At 40.1% G+C, this 19,522-nt stretch overlaps 1 protein-coding gene across 1 annotated transcript in view; it reads right to left on the reverse strand.

Annotated features, from left to right (window-relative positions):
* The window catches only part of MDN1 (midasin AAA ATPase 1), a 173,557-nt gene that overhangs the window by 121,982 nt on the left and 32,053 nt on the right, over positions 1-19,522 (reverse strand). Inside the window, 10 exon segments of the mRNA XM_030558327.1 lie at positions 1,159-1,255; positions 3,797-3,941; positions 5,791-5,894; positions 7,480-7,691; positions 8,240-8,300; positions 8,383-8,531; positions 9,195-9,307; positions 11,063-11,158; positions 12,658-12,739; positions 16,428-16,621. Of these exon segments, the coding sequence (XP_030414187.1) occupies positions 1,159-1,255; positions 3,797-3,941; positions 5,791-5,894; positions 7,480-7,691; positions 8,240-8,300; positions 8,383-8,531; positions 9,195-9,307; positions 11,063-11,158; positions 12,658-12,739; positions 16,428-16,621 (1,253 nt within the window).

Here is a 19,522-nt window from a genome sequence, read left to right on the forward strand (position 1 = left end):
AAAGGAAACTAAGCAGCTACATTAGCAGCAAAAGTATCTACTTTAAATTTAGCTACTGAAGTGGAGTTCTAAGACACTCCAAAAATAGCAGTAATGAGATTTCATGTTCCTTGTCTCACTGACTGTGCATTAATTGTGCTTACCAAGTATGAAAATTGCATTTCTAAGTGTTAGTCCTGGAAAATCATCTGGGGATCTGAGAATCTAGTTGGGTTCTTTGGATCTCATACATCACCACTGGTCACAATGGTTCTGCAGGCCAAATTAGACCTGCTACACTTGTAAAATTCCATTGCCTTCAAAGAATTTTGGACAAATGTAATTTACTGGAACTTAAAATAATTTTGATTATAATGCAAAAGGAGAAATTTACTCCATCTCTCTCTCTTATTGCTATTAGCTCTGCAAAGCGAATATCAACAAAACTTTATTTTTGTCACTAGTGATGGCAGATGATTAAGTACACCCAGTGAATAGATCTCCTGAGTAAGCAGTGAAGATTTTCACATGATCACTTTTCAGAGTGATATAAATTTTGTATAAGGTTTCCTGACAATCAGCAGGGAAATTGCATGAGAGATAGACAGCAGGCCCAGAACATAGCACTCACAGGTGGTCTCAGGAGGGTTACACTGGAGAAAGAAATCCTCTCAGACCCACTTTTCCCCAGTCATAGTGGTCCTCTGAGTCCCAAATATTCCAGGTATCACACATCCACTCTCATGTCCAACTAGCCTTCCTCTAACTATACAAGGCTAAATATAGAGCTCTTTGTACAGCCCATCAACGCTGCTAAGTTAACAAGAATGATTTCTAGAGGACTTTGAAGCACTTGCTTTATTATTCCCAAGAGGCACAGAGCATGCTGCTACAGCAGCATTCCCAGTCTCTGACAACTTACACTTAAGGAATGACTCCTAAACCATAATATTCTACACTATTACCAGAGCAGTTCTTTAGACTCGGCATCAGCAGAACAGTAGTTTCCTCCTGCTATTCAATCAACACTCCTTAATTCTCTTATAACAAACACCTCTCAGAATGTCTGTCTCCTGGGGCTTCAAACAAGGGTGTGTACAATTCATGTTGACTCATGAAGCTAGTCAAATTCCAAAACAGACAGCAACTTTATTTTACAATCCATTCATTTTTTTTTACCTGTTTCTTATTCCTGGAGGTAGATTTCTCTTTCCAACATCCGTAGCTGGATTCATACAGGCAAACAAACGAAAACCAGGGTGACGCACCAGAGGTTCTGAAAAGAAAAATAAAGATGTTTCACGCCTATTCATAAACACAAAAATGCAAACCAAAACACTATAATGTAAACCAAAGATATTTTTTGGTTAATCCAAGACAGTTTAAGTCCTTCCTCTGGACCACCTCAGCCATTGCTATCCTGTATCCTCTTAACTACAATGCCACTGTTAAAGCCTTTAGTGATTCACCTGGTCTGGTGAGTTAGGGCATATCTAAACATCAGGGTATTGAGCACTACAGGGGGATGGGATTTCTAAAGCGCATTGGCATGTTGTGAATTAATTAGTCCATGTAGACCCTGGATGTGTACACTGAAAGTTCCCTAATACTAGCACTTCAACCTAGTACTTTTAGTGCTCCACTAGCAGGGTCCAAATAGTTAGGGAAGGGTCACCTAGCAAGCCAGAGGCAGAGCCGGGAACTGTAGCCAGGTCATCACAGTCTCAGTCCAGTACACTTTGATCTTAGCTCCAGGGAGCACAGAAGCACACTATACTGGCTGCCCAACGTACAGAGTTCCTTCTGCATCACCTCTAGAGACATGAAATACCAATTCAGGGGTGCTCCAGACACCTGTTCAAAAGAGGGGCTAACAGACAAGAGCAACAGCAATTTCTGCAGACTGAAGACATTGGGGCCTTCATGTAAGTACTTCTTCCCCTCTCACATAAAGAGGTGAAGTCATACTGCCAGTGCATTTTTCTTTCACTCTTTACGGGGGGAAAATTCTGCAGTGATTATTTTAAGCTATATGGGAGGAGGAGTGGGCCATTTCAGATGACTTTGTTGTTACAGAACATTCTGCATGAGTTGATGTTTGCATGGTCTTGAAGTTAAACCACAAGAACAGCACACAGCTGTAATCTAATCCAGAGGTGAAATAACTTTAACCAGGTACCACACTAGGAAAGATGTGGACAAACTGCAAAGAGTTCAGAAAAGAGCAACAAAAATGATAAAATTTATGGAGAATTTTGGCAACCAGATCTGCAAGCAGTGTTCAAGATGTGGGCGTATCATGGATTTACATAGGGGTATTACGATATTTTCTGATTTATTATCTATCCCTTTCCTAATGGTTCCTAACATTCTGTTAGTTTTTTTGAATGCCACTGCACATTGAGCAGATGTTTTCAGAGAACTATGCACAGTGACGCCAAGATCTCTTTCTTGAATAGTAACAGTTAATTTAGACCCCATCATTTTATACATACTGTTGGGATTATGTTTTCCAAAATGCATTACTCTGCATTTATCAACACTGAGTTTCACCTGCCATTTTGTTGCTCAGTCACCCAGTTTTGTGAGATCCCTTTGTAACTCTTTGCAGTCTGCTTTGGACTTAACTATCTTGAGTAGTTTTGTATCATCTGCAAATTTGCCACCTCACTGTTCACCCCTTTTTCCAGATCATTTATGAATAGTCAAACAGCACTGGTCCCAGTACAGATCCTTGAAGAATACTACTATTTACCTCTCTCCGTTCTGAAAATGGACCATTTATTCCTAGCCCTTTTTTCCTGCCTTTTAACCAGTTACTGTTCCATGAGAAGACCTTCTCTGTTATCCCACGACTGCTTACTTTGCTTAAGAACCTTAGGTGAGGGACCTTGTTAAAGGCTTTCTGAAAGTCCAGGTATACTATATCCACTGGATCACCCTTGTTCACATCTTTGTTGAGCCCCCCAAATAATTCTAATAGATTGGTGAGGCATGATTCGCTTTACAAAAGCTATGTTGACTCTTCCCCCACTTTCATCTATGTGTCTGAAAGTTCTATTCTTTACTATAGTTTCAACAAATTTGTCTGGTGCTGAAGTTAGGCTTATCGTCCTAGAAAAATGGCATCACACTAGCTATTCTCCAGCCACCTGGTACAGAAACTGATAGAGAGAGGTTGCATACCACAGTAGGACAAGAAGTAATGGGCTTAATCCTCAGCAAGAGAGATTTAGGTTAGATATTGGGAAAAGCTTTCCACTTATAAGGGAACTTAAGCTCTAGAATAGACTTCTAAGGGAGGTAATGGAATCCCCATCATTGGAGGTTTTTAAGAACAGGTTGGACAAACACCTGTCAGAGATGGTCTAGGTTTACTTGGTCCTGCCTCAGAGCAGGGGCTGGATTTGATGATGTCCCTTCCAATCCTACATTTTATGATTCTATTAATATGTGTAACTGTGGCAAGATGATACATACTTTTTGTCTTAAACAGCCAGTCTCAGCCTTCCAGTAAAACAGATGGAAAAAAGCATTTGTGGCCTCATCTACCAGGTGGATATTCTGAACTAGCCAATAAAGCAACAGAATCCCAACATTGCAAATCAAAGTAACAAAACACATGGGCATTGCCCTACAGATTTACCTCCATTACTTCAGGATTGCTTCACTACCAAACAAATATGACAGAGCTGAGTGTTATCAGCATTCTGGTGTCACTGCAATCCAAACCGTCTCGTATGTCCCCCAATTTGCAAATACACTGTTGCCAGATACCAAAGTAAACAGTACCTGTACCAGCACAAACAAACAGTACCTGTGTCTCCTCTGTCTAGTAACACCAGTGAGCCAGATGATCCTTCTAGTAAGCCACTCAAGCATTCTAAAGTCTCTGCTGCAGCCAAATTAATCTCATCCAGTAAAATCCAGTCTCCTTTCTTCACGGCTTGCGCCAGAGTACCCTAAGAGTGGGACCAATTCAATGTTAGCTATTTTGCCATTGAGGATATATGAAACATCTAGTGAAGCTGTAAACACGAACTATATCCTATCTTCTAATCTGTACCTCCCTCTCTCTTGGCCAGCAGTTCGTATGCAAGTGGAGGTGGGGGGGGGGGGCAATCAGACAACTGTTTATTCACTCTCCACTATTAGAGATCACTTTATCCTCATGCTTTCAAAAAGTTACCTCATTTGCTCTTGTACACTTATTCCTAGCAGAGTTAAATTTCCTGGTTTGTGCACTAGCATTATTTTTCAGTGTACTCATTACTGTGCTGCCTAAGCACAAGTGTCAGCACTGCTATAGGAACAAATCAATTTGCTGTTTTACTGTGATGCCAACTCTGTGAAAACGATGGTCATTTGTTTCTCAGCCAAAATTATGCAATGTTAATTGAAAACTTTAGACCAAGTGAAATGTTTCTCAGAAAGATTTTTTTTTTTTCAGTTAAATGACTTGTCAAGAGTTTAGACAACTCAAATATACTTTGAACATACACTGTTAATAAAGTTAATAAAATTACAAGGAACAATCATTTAAAATATCAACAGGAATTTGGCAAATTATAACAATTAAAAATCTAATACAATTCACTTGAACCATCTGTAAAAGTCTTTGTAGATACTTGAAGCTAAAAATACAAAATTATGATTATCTAGTATCAGAGGGGTAGCCGTGTTAGTCTGGCTCTGTAAAAGCAGCAAAGAATCCTGTGGCACCTTATAGACTAACAGACGTTTTGGAGCACGAGCTTTCGTGGGTGAATACCGACCTCTTCAGATGCATGTAGTGGAAATTTCCAGGGGCAGGTATATATATATGCTAGCAAGCAAGCTAGAGATAACGAGGCCAGTTCAATCAGGGAGGATGAGGCCCTGTTCTAGCAGTTGAGGTGTAAAAACCAAGAGAGGAGAAACTGGTTCTGTAGTTGGCAAGCCATTCACAGTCTTTGTTCAATCCTGAGCTGATGGTGTCAAATTTGAACAAAGACTGTGAATGGCTTACCAACTACAGAACCAGTTTCTCCTCTCTTGGTTTTCACACCTCAACTGCTAGAACAGGGCCTCATCCTCCCTGATTGAACTGACCTCGTTATCTCTAGCTTGCTTGCTAGCATATATAGACCTGCCCCTGGAAATTTCCACTACATGCATCTGAGGAAGTGGGTATTCACCCACGAAAGCTCATGCTCCAAAACGTCTGTTAGTCTATAAGGTGCCACAGGATTCTTTGCTGCTTTTACATGATTATCTAGGTACACCTCCACCCAGATATAACGCTGTCCTCTGGAGCCAAAAAATCTTTGTGTTATGGGTGAAAACGTGTTATATCAAACTTGTTTTGATCCGCCGGAGCACGTAGCCCCGCCCCCCGAGAGTGCTGCTTTACCGCGTGATAGCAGAATTAGTGTTATATCGGGTCACGTTATATTGGGGTAGAGGTGTATTCTGTTGGAGAATTTAGTGCAGTCATTTATCCTGCTGAACCCGATTTTCAGCTCAAGTTTTCCCAAAGTTGCTTTTCTAACACTGTGCACCAGAATTGATGCTACGAGCATTATTTATATTCTTGTGTCAAACCAAGTACAGCTTTCATCAGACTATCAATGTTTCTTCACAACCAAATAATTCTCTCCAGCCTTCCCAGCCTCAAGAAAAAATAATGTATCCAAGTCCACACCACAACTGTTTGTAAAGTTTTGCTTCATAAAAAGTCTTGTCAGTACACCCAAACCTTATAATATTGGTTAATTGTAAATACTCCCCCCACTTTCCTAGCCCAATGTCACAATTGAAATATCTGAATACCTCTACAAATGCAAACACCAGAAAATTTTCTGTCATTTTCATCTGTTGATGGGCATGGTTCAGTCTAAGACCAAATGCTTCCCACTTTTCTTTCAGTGGTGAGCCTACAAGAAAAACAAATTTGATTTTTGTAACATCAGAATGATGGCATTAAAACACATTGCAGTAACACTGAATTTTGTGAAGCCACTGCAGTCATGGAATATAATGCAATAAGATGGAGCTTGGCTGAACTCATAAGGAGAAGAAAATATTCAAGTTTTGCAGTTTAGATCTCATGAATTAAAAAAAGGAACAGTTATAGTTTTGTTCTAATGTATTTTTAAAATGTTCTAAGATCTTAAAAATTGTATATCATGAATATAATCAACCTGCTGTTCACGCAAAAAAGTCTCCCAGCTTAGGAGCGGCCACTTGCTGACACATTCAAAAGTATCAGAAATAAATGTACTTTCCAATCCAGTGAGACAGTAAGTGGTGCTGCAGGAAACGATGAAATCTACAAAACCTACTTGGGGATCGAGGAAATTGTTACTGTTACTCATCCATCATAATGTTTTGGTTTTTGATCAAGTCACTGCCTGAGGTAAGAGTGTTCCATATAATATCACAATGTCTGACGTACTTAGCTTTGTAAGTTTATTTTCTACTGGGCATTACTTTTCATTTGCATTGGGACTTCAATCACTTCTTGTTTTTCCATCTTTGAGGATTATTAAAAACAGTCTTTAACACTCCCCTGAAGAATGCTCACCCCTGTTTAGACTAGTGCTTTTTGTAGAACCTGAAAAGCTGAGGACAACCAGCTAATGGAAGAGCAAAAAACATGTACATCATGAATTCACTTTGGCCCATATCGAATGAAAGTTACAATTATTATTATTGTTAATTATATGTATTACTGTAGTTCCTAGGAGCATAGGAGCCCCAGTCATGAACCAGGACCCCGTGGTGCCAGGCACTGTACAAAAACAGAACAAAAAACGGTCCATATCCCATAGTCCATATCCCAGAAAGCTTACAACCTAAGCATACAACAAAAGCCAATAGATGGACACACAAACTGACAAGACGGGGCAGAGCAAGGGAACGCTAAGACATTTTTCAGCATGATAGGCAGAGGTCTCAGCACACCAGTAGCCAATCCGTTGTCAAGTTTTTCGTAGGCATGACAGCACAGGAAAGTTTTAAGGAAGGATTTGTTGGAGGACAATGAAGTGCCCTTGCAGATGTTTATGAGGAGCTCCTCCCAAGTATGAGGGACAGCACGGGAAGACACATGGAAGAGCTTGTTTGAAAATTGAACAAGTGGGTGATTGAGGCTGGCATCACGGCCTGATGAGTAGTGGACATCTCCATCTCAATAGCTGGTGAGAGACGATAGGTAAGGTGGTAAGAGGCTGTGACAGGCCTTGAAAATGAAGAAAAGCAGTTTATGTCTGATGCATTAGAGAAGGGGAAGCCAGTGGAGGGATGAAAAGAGGGGAGTGACCTGATCAAAGCGACAGGCCTGGAAAACGATCATTACAGTAGCATTTTGAATAAATAAGAGAGGGGCAAGATTGCATTTGCAAGGCCAGAGAAGATGAAGTTGTGGAAATCAGTAAACAAGAAACTGACCACCACAACTTTTGCCTTCTGCAACAGTTAACTGTTGATGATGAGTGCTTACTTAGGTTGAATTCTTACCTGATGTGTTTTCTTTTGCTTCCTTATTAACGGCCGATCTGTGAACATGCTGCATTAATTTGAGTAGATTATGCCAACGTTTCTGTCTGTAACACGTCTGGATATGACCCAAGAAAGTTTGATTTTGCTTCCTGGAAAATGTCTGGGAGAAGAGTTCCTCAAAAGACTCTCGTAAGGGCAGCCAAATCAATTTGTTATCCACTGGCTTATAGCTGTGCAGGACCAAGAGAGAAATTAGTTACTTGTTACATGGCCAAATACCAGCTCTCATCTGCTCCTGTGAAATTTGACAAAATTTGTGTCCCTGAACTGAAGATGTTATGAGGTCACGTAGAAATCCAGAACAAACAATTATAAACTAAAGGTTTTATTTGCTTACTGAAATGGCATATGCATACATGCTCCTTAGAAAGCAATTTTACAAGAACCGTACTACTCTAATCCATCCTTGCTACTATCAGCCAATATACCTAGTAGATATTTCAATAACTATATATACTGGGTAACTTTGGCTTTTTATTTTAGCAGTCGTGGCTTGCACACTTGTACACAGAACTTAGATAAGCCATTTAAGAGCAAAAGCTCTTGAATGCTAATGGTGATAGCAGGGTTCCCCATTTTTAGAAGTTACATCTACCCGGTTACCCATTTTTATAAGTTATATTATAGTTCAGTTTTGTTTACAGTCAAATATGCTTGAATGAAAGCCTGCTTTAATACATTCTCAGTCCATTCTATAGCAACTTATTCAACAACTCACCCCCCAAGCAGATCTGCAGTGTCACTCTGTTGGTTCATATTGATAACCCTCAAATGGTGTCCTTGAAACGAAACAAAACAAAGTCATCATTCATGTATTTTCTATTGCCTCTGTACAAAGTGGAATATTTTACTGTATTATACCTGTAATATGAGCAAGGTATTGGACAGTTGAGGTTTTGCCAGTTCCTGTTTCACCCACCAACAGCACAGGCTCTCCTTTGTCAACACACATCGCAAGCTGTTCAATCAGTACCGAAGATGGGCGTGTGGCAGCGAAGGTTTGCTTCTCCCTGCCAAGCCAGAGAAAGCAGCTGTTAAGGACAAGGTACCTCAAGAAACTCTCACTTCAATTTTAATTTTTTCCCCCTTAGGGTTGCAACTAAAGTTTTGACTTTTAAATAAGAAAATATGTCTAACAGAAACAATTCCAAGATATGTGTTTAAGTACCAGATTAGACACATGTTCATTTTCTCTATTTACAACTCAGAAATTAAGGCTTTTTTGTTACCAATCTTTTATTGATTATATTAAAGAAATTTGGGCTTCTCACAAGAATCTTTGGTTTTTACACTTCCCTTTTCCCTACCACCTGAGTTATTGCCACCAAAACGGCTTTCAATGCTGCATCCTGCAAAGTTGTTGTTACCACCCAATACCTTCCCATAGGTCTGACAGCATTTCCAGCTCTAGCCTGACTTCACGATATTCGAACTTAAAAGATGCAGAGAATCTCCATCCTTGGTTTGTTAGAGATGCCATGCTGACATCTCAGTCCTGATACACAATCCTGATATCAAAACAAACAGCCTTATTCTTTTGCTTAAAATGATGTTGCCAGACTCCCTGAACATGCAACTTCTACACTTTAGCTTTCAATTCATTCAACTCCAACATAAAATGTGTAGCTCCCAGGGAAAAAGGTACAGGAAGGGTGAGCTACAATCATCTTTACCTTTGTATAAGAAGTGCCTGAGTTTGTTTCCGCAAGAGCCGCACTCTTCCCACAGCAACTTCATGTTCCCGTATTAAAATTTCTGGTTTATGAAGCTGACAATAGAACTCTGCCTATATAGAAAGTATCATTACTTCCACTGTATATCATAATTCTGCCTGATACTTTATGCAAAGAACATACCCTGTACATTTTCTGTTCATCTAGTATCATTGTGTAACAAGCTTATTTGCTCATGAACACATTTTGAATCCTCATAACTTAACAGACTTAAGAATCTTCCAAGTTCCATCCCTTCACCCCAATGGCTGTTTTGCATTGAACAACTATTGATTTCTCTCTGTACTTCTTATGGAACCTATGTCATTATGGTTCTACTTTGTCAATCTCCTTGCTAATCAATTACTTAAACCTATATCAGAATTTAGTTAGTTTAACCTGTGCTCTGCTGAAGCAGGAAAGCAAACAGCTTGTTTGGTAAGGCATAATATTATTTGTGTATAGAGGCAGTGAGTGGGATGTCTGTCTCAACAGGATATTCATGGCAGGTACAGATTCTTCTGTTTCTATACTTAAAACAATGGGGAAGGAGGGAAGTGAACAGAAAAATCTGTTGATATAGTTGACACTTTGAATTTTTCTCAAAGATCTTCTGAAGTTTTCCTTCATTAAAGAAGGCTGCAAAGGAGGGATACTGTCAATTTGGGGATAAGGGATGGAGATGAGAGAGAAAGGTCACATTTTTATCTGAAAATTTTGTAAGTTATCCAAGTAAATTATCAGTGAAAGACTAGAGAAAAAGACTTTCCTTTTGCTTTGTGCATCTGACAGTGCTAGTTAATGTCATTGTTTTATAGCTGGTCAGTTTGCCTTTGTTTCTCATTCATTAGCATGATGATAACACCTGCACACTGATCTGGAGGGAGTTCACATTTATACTCCTCCCCAGGTATAGGTGTGGGAAGTAGAGTTGTGAGGGGTGCTGCAGCACCCCCAGGCTTTATGCAGGGTCCGGGCCATGCACGCGGGGTCCTGCATCATGGCTGCTGGCCCTGTGCCCCACTCCCGGCCACAGATGTGGGGTCCCGCCTGCCAGTGCCACACATGGGGCTCCGCTACTGGCCCTGCGCTTGCCCCCGCCCCCAGCCTTGGCCCCCTCATCCCAGTCTTTGTCCCCTACTCCTAGAGACACGACGCTACTCCTCGCCTCAGCTCGGGGTGGGGGGGAGGGGGCATGAAGGGGAAAGTGAGCCGGCACGAGGTAAAAAGTTTGGGGATAGTTATGCCGACTTTCAACACTCCTACTATAACACTCCCACTGTCCCCAGGCCCTTTAAAAGAGGCTGTTTACCAGAAACATTAGCAGCAATGCTGAAACTACAATTGGGGAGTCAGAAAGCAGTGATGAGCACAGACAGGAAGGGGAGGAGGGAGCCCAAGTATGTGCTGCTGCTCTTGGGCCCTGCTCAAAGACGATTCTAAACATCAGCTGACCAGCAGGAAAAAAATAATTGTATTAAAAATTTAGTCTAAGAAGTGTCAGGCCTGGCTATTCTTAAATTAGTCGTTTCCAAAAAATTCTAATAGAAACCCTCCTTAAAAGGACAGGTAGTGTAAGACTAATATTACTTTAATACCTAGATTCAGAAGCATTCTTATACACCTGCTTTTTCAAACTGTATCTATCCTAAAAAGCTAAAACAGCATCAGTGTCAGCATTTTGTTGCACATGAATAACCAGTTTTACTTATGCCTGTAATTGTGAAATTAAATGGTTCATCCAGGCAAAAAGTCATCTTTTACCATTCATTTACTGAACAATTTAGAATATTTTAAATAAAGGCCATGCTAATCATTTCTCAATATACCTTTTTCTTGGAAATGTTTAGTTTGCTTCCAATAATTTCTGCCATTTTCTGCCTGCTCCCTTGCTTGGACAGCATAGCTGTGAAACAGTCTAATGCCTGTCAAAAGAAAAAAACACCACCACATTTTCAATTAATATGTTGTAACTTGACAGAAACCACTACACTTCAGGTACCCTGGGCCTGATGCAGAGCACTTTGGATCTGACCCTACGAGTCCAACAGTACAAAGTTCAGAAAGAACCCTAAAATCCCCGTGATTACTTAAAATAACATTTCTATATCTGGGAGTGTCATAGTTTTAGAATCTTCTTGGATGATAAGCATCTCCTCATGGGTCACAAGATACCACACCTTAAAGCTACCTCTGAGACACAACTGGACAATATCAGTTCTAAATTACAAACTGGGATAATACGTAGGGGAAATTCCATATTTGGAGAAAAGAAATCACTTTTAATCACTTGCCAAAAAACAAAAATAAATGACATTTGAAATGGCTGAGGGATTTAGGATGTTAGAATAAGTCTTGTAATGGAAAAGCACAGGTGAGGTTCAAAGGTGTGTAACACATGGCATCACCTCCGCTTCTGTGGATACACACATACACACAGAAGCATGTGATAAATTTAATAGACATGTGAAATAAAGTTACAACAGACTACCACTGTATCACTTGCCCACAAATTCATCTCCCAAGGACTTATTCTAACCTTGCAAATCTCTTGGCAACTTCAAAGAGCAACCAATATTTAATTTTATAAATGAGCCAGAAAATGCATCTTTACTATACCAAAACATATAATCCATCACCACCCCAGGCCGAGGGCATACAGGATAGAAAACTAGTCCTGGGCTGCCCAGTAAGCTATTCTAAATATAAGCATCACCGCTTTAAAAATTCTCAGCAATACCAAAAACAGAATCTTGTCATCACGGGAGAGGGAAGGTCAGCCTCTTCCTGATGAACTCAGTGTTTGCATCTAGCCCTGGAGGTGCCCCAGGCTATCAGACTTTAAAACAACACCACTTGTTTAAAAACAAACAAAAAAAAAAGCTGCTTTCAGAGGGGTTTTACATTTATTTGTTTTAATTTCTCCCTTCCTTTGAGTCCTGCACAGTAGCTAAAGGCCTCCTGGTCTTAGGTGGGGGATATAATATTACCATTTTAAAAAAAAAGATATTAAAATATTCCTCAAGTTGTGTTTTTTGTAGCACATAGGATGCACTAATGGCACACATTTGGGATGACATGCATAACACATAACTTTGCCACTCACTAGTAAAGTGCCATCCCAAACTCACGCCAATAAAAAAAAAAAAACTTACGTCACACCATGCCATCATGTATTGTATATTTCAGTAAGTTAGTCAGAGATACATTCAGTATGTTACTACACAAATACCTTTTCCTGATCCAAGACGTCTAAGACCATAGGGATGCCGCTAGCATGATCTCTGTCATTGCATCAATCACTCCAACTAGAATCTGTTCAAGGCAGCACTATTTTTTTTTAATTGAGTCTTGTTTTATGCCTTAAGAGCCAACGTCAAAATCCTCAGTGATCAACTGTAAAATAGATTCAGTCTTACTGTACCTCTTGAAAAATATTCACTGCAGTAGTTGAGGAAGAGCTGTCAAAGTTGTAGGCAATCCTGCTGCACCAATTCAATAAATCTCTAAGACAAGAGAGAGAGAGGAAGCCATACGTTGGGTATAGCTGAACAGTAATACATAGCTCTTCTTTCCTCAATTCAGTCTAATTATTCTCCCTGCTGGTAACTAGATGTTATTTTTATTCAGATTTTATTTTAACTTTTTAAATGTACACATGAAGGTATCACATAAGTGGGATGTGTATTCCAAAGTGCAAATGACTATAGTAGAACCTCAGAGTTATAACACCTGGGGAATGGAAGCTGTTGGTAACGCTGGCCATGTCTACATTTCCCAGGGACTGACACTGCTGTGATTGATGCAGCGGGGGCCAATTTAGCGCAGGGGCGGGCAACCTGTGGCCCACGGGCTGCATGCAGCCCACCACTGATTTAGAGGGTCTAGCGAAGACCCGCTAAAATCAACTGCAGAGTGCTTTCCGGTTGACTCTGGTACTCCAATGGAACGAGGGGAGTAAGTTAAGTTGATGGGAGAGCATCTCCCATTGATGCAGCATGGTGTAGACACCGCAATAAGCTGGAGTAGCATAATTTAGGTCAATTTACCCCAGTAGTGTAGACAAGGCCTCTGAAATGTTCGTAACTCTGAACAAAATGTTATGGTTGTTCTTTCAAAAGTTTATTACCGAACACTGACTTAATACAGCTTTGAAACTTTACTATGCAGAAGAAAAATGATGCTTTCCCTTTTTTTAGCAGTTTACCTTTAACACAATACTGTACCGTATTTGCCTTTTTGGGGGGATGGGGGTGGTCTCTGCTGCTGTCTGATTGCGTATTTTCAGTTTCAAATGAGGCATGTGGTTTACTGGTCAGTTCATAACTTTGGAATTTGTAGCTGTGAGGTTCTACTGTACTTAAAGAGCCACAATGTCTATTTTGGCAAAGTACTAGCAAAGTATCAGAAACAGTCAGACGTACATACCATATCAACAATTCTAGATACACAAAGTTATTACAAAAAGCATGCTTTTGTTATTGAGTAATTTATAAGGAAAATCATTTCAAAGCTCAAGTTGCTTGCCAAAACCTCATTCCTTCTGAACTTTTTGATGACAAAGTTCATGATTAATATTAATCATGCAACTGGCTATGTTTTTAATACATGCCATTTCTATCACACCCAAAGGCTATTCTGCACTACCATGTATCTAGTATTTGCATATTGTTTCATGAAATAGTACTGATTATATAACTCAATACAACTATCTTTGGTGCTTCATGTGAGAAGAAAGAGAAAATCCAATAATCTACTCTGCATTTTGTCATCATTAGACAGGCTAAAAAAAAATTTGAAGAGCAACTAGCCAAAGACTCAAATATTAACATAAAATATAAGTACATCAGAAGCAGGAAGATTTCTAAACAATCAGTGGGGCCACTGGATGATCAAGGTGCTAAAGGAGCACTCCAGGAACATAAGACCATTGGAGAAAAACGGAATGAATTCTTCGCACTAGTCTTCACTACAGAGGATGATAGAGAGATTCCCAAACCTGAGCCATTCTTTTTAGATAACAAATCAGAGGAACTGTCCCAGATTGAGGTGTCATTAAAGGAGATTTTGAAGCAAATTGATAAACAGTAATAAATCACCTAGACCAGATGGTATTCACACAAGAGTTCTGAAGGAACTCAAATATGAAATTGCAGAAATACTAACTGTGGTTTGTAATCTATCATTTAAATCAGCTTCTGCACCAGATGACTGGAGGATAGCTAATCTGATGCTAATTTTTAAAAAAGGCTCCTGAGGCAATTCTGGCTATTACAGGCCAGTAAAACTAATTTCAGTAAGAGGCAAATTAGTTGAAACTATATTAAAGAACAGAATTATCAGACACACAGATGAACACAATTTGTTGGGGAAGAGTCAACATGACTTTTGTAAAGTGAAATTATGCCTCAACAATCTACTAGAATTCTTTGAGGGTGTCAACAAACATGCGGACAAAAAGGATTGAGTGGATTTAATGTATTTAAGACTTTCAGAAAGCCTTTGACAAGATCCCTCACCAAATGCTCTTAAGCAAACTAAGCAGCCACGGAAGAGGAGGAAGGCCCGCTTGTGGATCAGTAACTGGTTAAAAGACAGGAAACAAAGCGTATGAATAAATGGTTAGTTTTCGCAATGGAGAGAGGTAAATAGAAGGATCTGTACTGGGACCAGTGCTGTTCAACATATTCATCAATGATCTGGAAAAAGTGGTAAATAGTAAAATAACAAAATTTGCAGATGATATAAAATTACTCAAGACAGTTAAGTCCAAAGCAGACTGCAAAGAATTACAAAGGGATCTCACAAAACTGGGTGACTGGACAATAAAATGGCAGATAAAATTCAATGTTGATATATGCAAAGTAATGCATTTTGGAAATTCCAACTATGCAAACAAAATCAGGGGGTCTAAATTAACTGCTGCCACTCAAGAAAGAGATCTTAGAGTCATTTTGGATAGCTCTCCGAAAACATTTACTCAATGCACAGTGGCAGTCAAAAAAGCTAACAGAATGTGAGGAACTATTAGAAATGGAACAGATAAGAACAGATTAAAAAGGCTGGAATTTTCTAATCTGCAAAAGAAACAACTAAGAGGGGATATGATAGTGGTCTATAAAATTATGACTGGTGTGGAGAAAGTGAATAAGGAAGTGTTATTTACCCCTTCACATAATATAAGAACCAGGGGGTCACTAAATGAAATTAATAGGCAGCAGGTTTAAAACAAAGGGAAGTACTTTTTCACACAACACAAAGTCAACTCATTTCCAGGGGATGCTGTGAAAGCTAAAATTACAGCAGGGTTCAAAAAAGAATTAGATAAGTTCATGGAAGATAGGTCCATCAATGGCTGTTAGCCAGGATGGTCAGGGATGCAATCCTATGCTCCGAGTGTCCCTACCCTCTGTTTGCCAGAAACTAGGAGTGGACAACAAGAGATGGATTACTTGATGACTGACTGTTCTATTTATTCCCTCTGAAGCACCTGGCATTCAACATTGTCAGAAGACAGGATACTGAGCCAGATGGACCATTGGTCTGACTCACTATGGACTTGTGTTCTTATGTCACAAAAAAGCCATAAAATAATTGTATGATACTTTGAGCAAACTATAGATTAGAATGCCATAAACAATTGTTTAACACCAAAATGCACTAATCTGATGCGCAAATATATATAATATAATAGCTGAAAAAATATTTATTAATTACCCCTTAATCTCATTTGTGTCCCTTTTCAACAAGAAGTTTAAGTAGTAATTAGCAAATCCTATCTACTAGACCTTATACATTTTGCTAAAAAAAGGCATAGAGAAATATCCCTGTGGCTTTATATTAAATTCTTATTTCTGACCCCAAAGAAGTTCAAATAATTCAGGACATTTTACATGTAATCAAAATTATGCAGTCAGTCTTGCATAGTAGTTATATTCCATACTACACAAGAAAGTGAAGTTCTACATCATTTGGATTCAGAGTTCCAGAGGGCTAAGAAGCATTAAAAATTACTTTAAAAACAAACAAAGAATGACAGAATTCTCCAAGACCATTAATTTTTTTAACTAATGTTTCATAATGTTAACTATTTTTCCTCAAAGAAAAAAAAACACAAACCAAGCCAAGATTTACTGTAAACTTTCACTCGCTGGCTAAATATTCTTTGAACAAACGTGTAAGGGAAAAACCTACCTCAGAGACAGTTCTCTTCCCTCCAGACTTGGCCTTTTGTTTTCTTTTTTCAGTTCTGATGCATCTTCCAGTTCCTGCTCACAGGCAGGAAAACTGATTTCTGATGTTTGATGCTTGTCTCCAGTGAGCTGAAGATAAATGTCTAGTAGACGATCAGTAACAGCAGCAAGGTTGGGGCATCTGCCCTGAAGAATCTAAGAAACAGAAATGGCAATCTGTATAACTCAGCAGCTAACTACTGGTCATGCAAGTTTTATTATGATATACTCGGATAATCACTCCCCAAGAGGGTAAGTTACAAAGACTAGTAAGCGGGGATCCGGTCTTAAAAAGCTAAGTTCTTTTGTAGCCTGCAAAGATGATGAAGCAAAAGGTAGACCAAGGACAGAGTAGGCCCATTACTCAATGAGGTGGGAAAGACAATAACAGAAAACGTGGAAATGGCAGAAGTGCTTAATGACATCTTTGTTTCGGTTTTCACCAAGAAGGTTGGTGGCAATTGGATGTCTAACATAGTGAATGTCAATGAAAATGAGGTAGGATCAGAGTCTAAAATAGGGAAAGAACAAGTCAAAATTACTTAGACAAGTTAGATGTCTTCAAATCACCAGGGCCTGATGAAATGCATCCTAGAATACTCCAGAAGCTGACTGAGGAGATATCTGAGACATTAGCAATTATCTTTGAAAAGTCATGGAAGACAGGAGACATTCCAGAAGACTGGAAAAGGGCATATATTGTGCCCATCTATAAAAAGGGAAATAAGGACAACCCAGGAAATTACAGACCAGACAGCTTAACTTCTGTATCTGGAAAGATAATGGAGCAAATAATTAAAGCAATCAGTTTGCAAACACCTAGAAGATAAGAAGGTGTAATAAATAATAGTCAGCATGGATTTGTCCAGAACAAATCATGTCAAACCAACCTGTTAGCTTTCTTTGACAGGATAACTAGCCTTGTAGATAGGAGGTGAAAGTGGAGATGTGGTACATCTTGACTTTAGTAAAGCTTTCGATACTGTCTCGCATGACCTTGTCATAAACAAAACTAGGGGAAAACAAACTAGATGGAGCTACTATAATATGAGTGCATAACTAGTCGGAAAATCGTTCCCAGAGAGTAGTTATCAGTGGTTCACAGTCATGCTAGAAGGGCATAATGAGTGGGGTCCTGCAGGATGGGTTCTGGGTCTGGTTCTGTTCAATATCTTTGTCAGTGATTCAGATAATGGCATAGAGAGTACACTTATAAAGTTTCCGGACGATACCAAGCTGGAAGAGGTTGCAAGTGCTTTGGAGAATAAGATCAAAATTCAAAATGATCTGGACAAACTGGAGAAATGGTCTGAAGTAAATAGAATGAAATTCAATAAGAACAAATGCAAAGCACTCCACTTAGGAAGGAAAAATCAGTTGCATGCATACAAAATGGGAAATGACTACCTAGGAAGGATTACTGCGGAAAGGAATCTGGGGGTCATAGTGGATCACAAGCTAAATATGAGTCAACAGTGTCATGCTGTTGCAAAAAAGAGCAAACATCATTCTGGGATGTATTAGCAGGAGTTTTGTAAGTAAGACACAAGAAATAATTCTTCCTCTCTACTCCATGCTGTTTAGGCCTCAACTAGAGTCCAGTTGTGCCCAGTTCTGGGCGCCACATTTCAGAAAAGATGTAGATAAATTGGAGAAAGTCCAGAGGAGAGCAACAAAAATGATTAAAGGTCTAGAAAACATGACCTATGAGGGAAGATTGAAAAAATTGGGTTTGTTTAGTCTGGAGAAGAGAAGATTTGAGCACAGGGGACTGGACTAGATAACCTCTCGAGATCCCTTCCAGTTCTACAATGCTTGCTTATGTTATATAGAACTGTGTTGAAATGTAAGAACAGTAGATTCTGCTTAATAGCAACCTGGATATTAACAACTTCCAGTTAATAGCAATGTTCTGCCAGGAAGCAATCCCGTCCCATTGATTTTAATGTAAATGGGGTTTGGATATTGATAACAGCATGCCGCTTATTAGTCATGTTATTGAGAAAAAAGGATCTACCTTCAGGCAAGTTTGTGGGGATGCAGCCCCAGAATGAAGCACTGGGATGGGCCAGGCACCCTCTGCATGCACGTCTGCAGAGCTGCAGGTAGGGAAGCAAGTGCTGAGACCTGCCTTCCCTGGCTGCAGTGGTGCAAATGTGCCTGTGGATGGTGCTCAGCCGTCCCAGCGCTTCCTTCTGGGAGGGCAGCTTGCAAACCTGCACACAGGGACCACACAGGAGATAACAGGCTGTGGGCTGGGAGAGGAGGCTGGAGGCAGAGTGGGAGGCTTCAGGGTGGGGGGAGCAGCTGCAGCCCAGTGCCAGAGCTGCATGGTACCTCTCCCAGTGCCTGCACTCTCTTGACTGCACCATGTCAGGTCACTCCATATAGGAAAGAAAGTGCTGGGACATGCTGAGCCAAAGGGTGCAGAGAGAAGTACCGTGCAGCTCCATGGGTCCCCAGTACTCCTATTCCCTAGAAAACCCTGGCATTTTGGCTGCAGCCCCTCCCCCCCCCCCTTTTTGCTGTCTGCCCACAATCCGGTTTGAGGACTGCACCCAGGGAAGGCACATCCCACATTTCATTCCCTGGCTGCTGCCTCAGAAACCTACTTTCTGATTATTAGCAATTGTTGGACAATAGCAACTTTTTGATGGCAACCAAGGGGTTGCTAGCAAACGGAATCTGCTGTAGGCCCAAAAATCTATTTCCTAAAAGCAGGCTTGACAATAGGCAAGCGAGGCCTGGTAGAAGATGGATAAAGTGAAATGAGATAATTCAGAGGCAAGTCAGAGATAAATTAGGGCATAACCCCAGGTTATGTTGTGAAACGCAATGGGGGAGGGTCCCAGAGTCTGGTCTCCAGCCAAACCCGAATGCCTGCATGGCAATTTTACAGACCTGCAAACCTGAGTCAGTGGACACGGGCCAGCCATGGGTGTTTAACTGCAGCACAGACTTACCCTAAGAGGCTTGTGGACCACTTCCACACCTTCATGAGAATTAGAGGGTGAACATTCCCCTCAAGTCTTTTGATTGGGGGAGGCACAAGGGGCA

The sequence above is a fragment of the Gopherus evgoodei genome, chromosome 3, assembly GCF_007399415.2.
Source record: "Gopherus evgoodei ecotype Sinaloan lineage chromosome 3, rGopEvg1_v1.p, whole genome shotgun sequence".
Lineage (NCBI taxonomy): Eukaryota > Metazoa > Chordata > Testudines > Testudinidae > Gopherus > Gopherus evgoodei.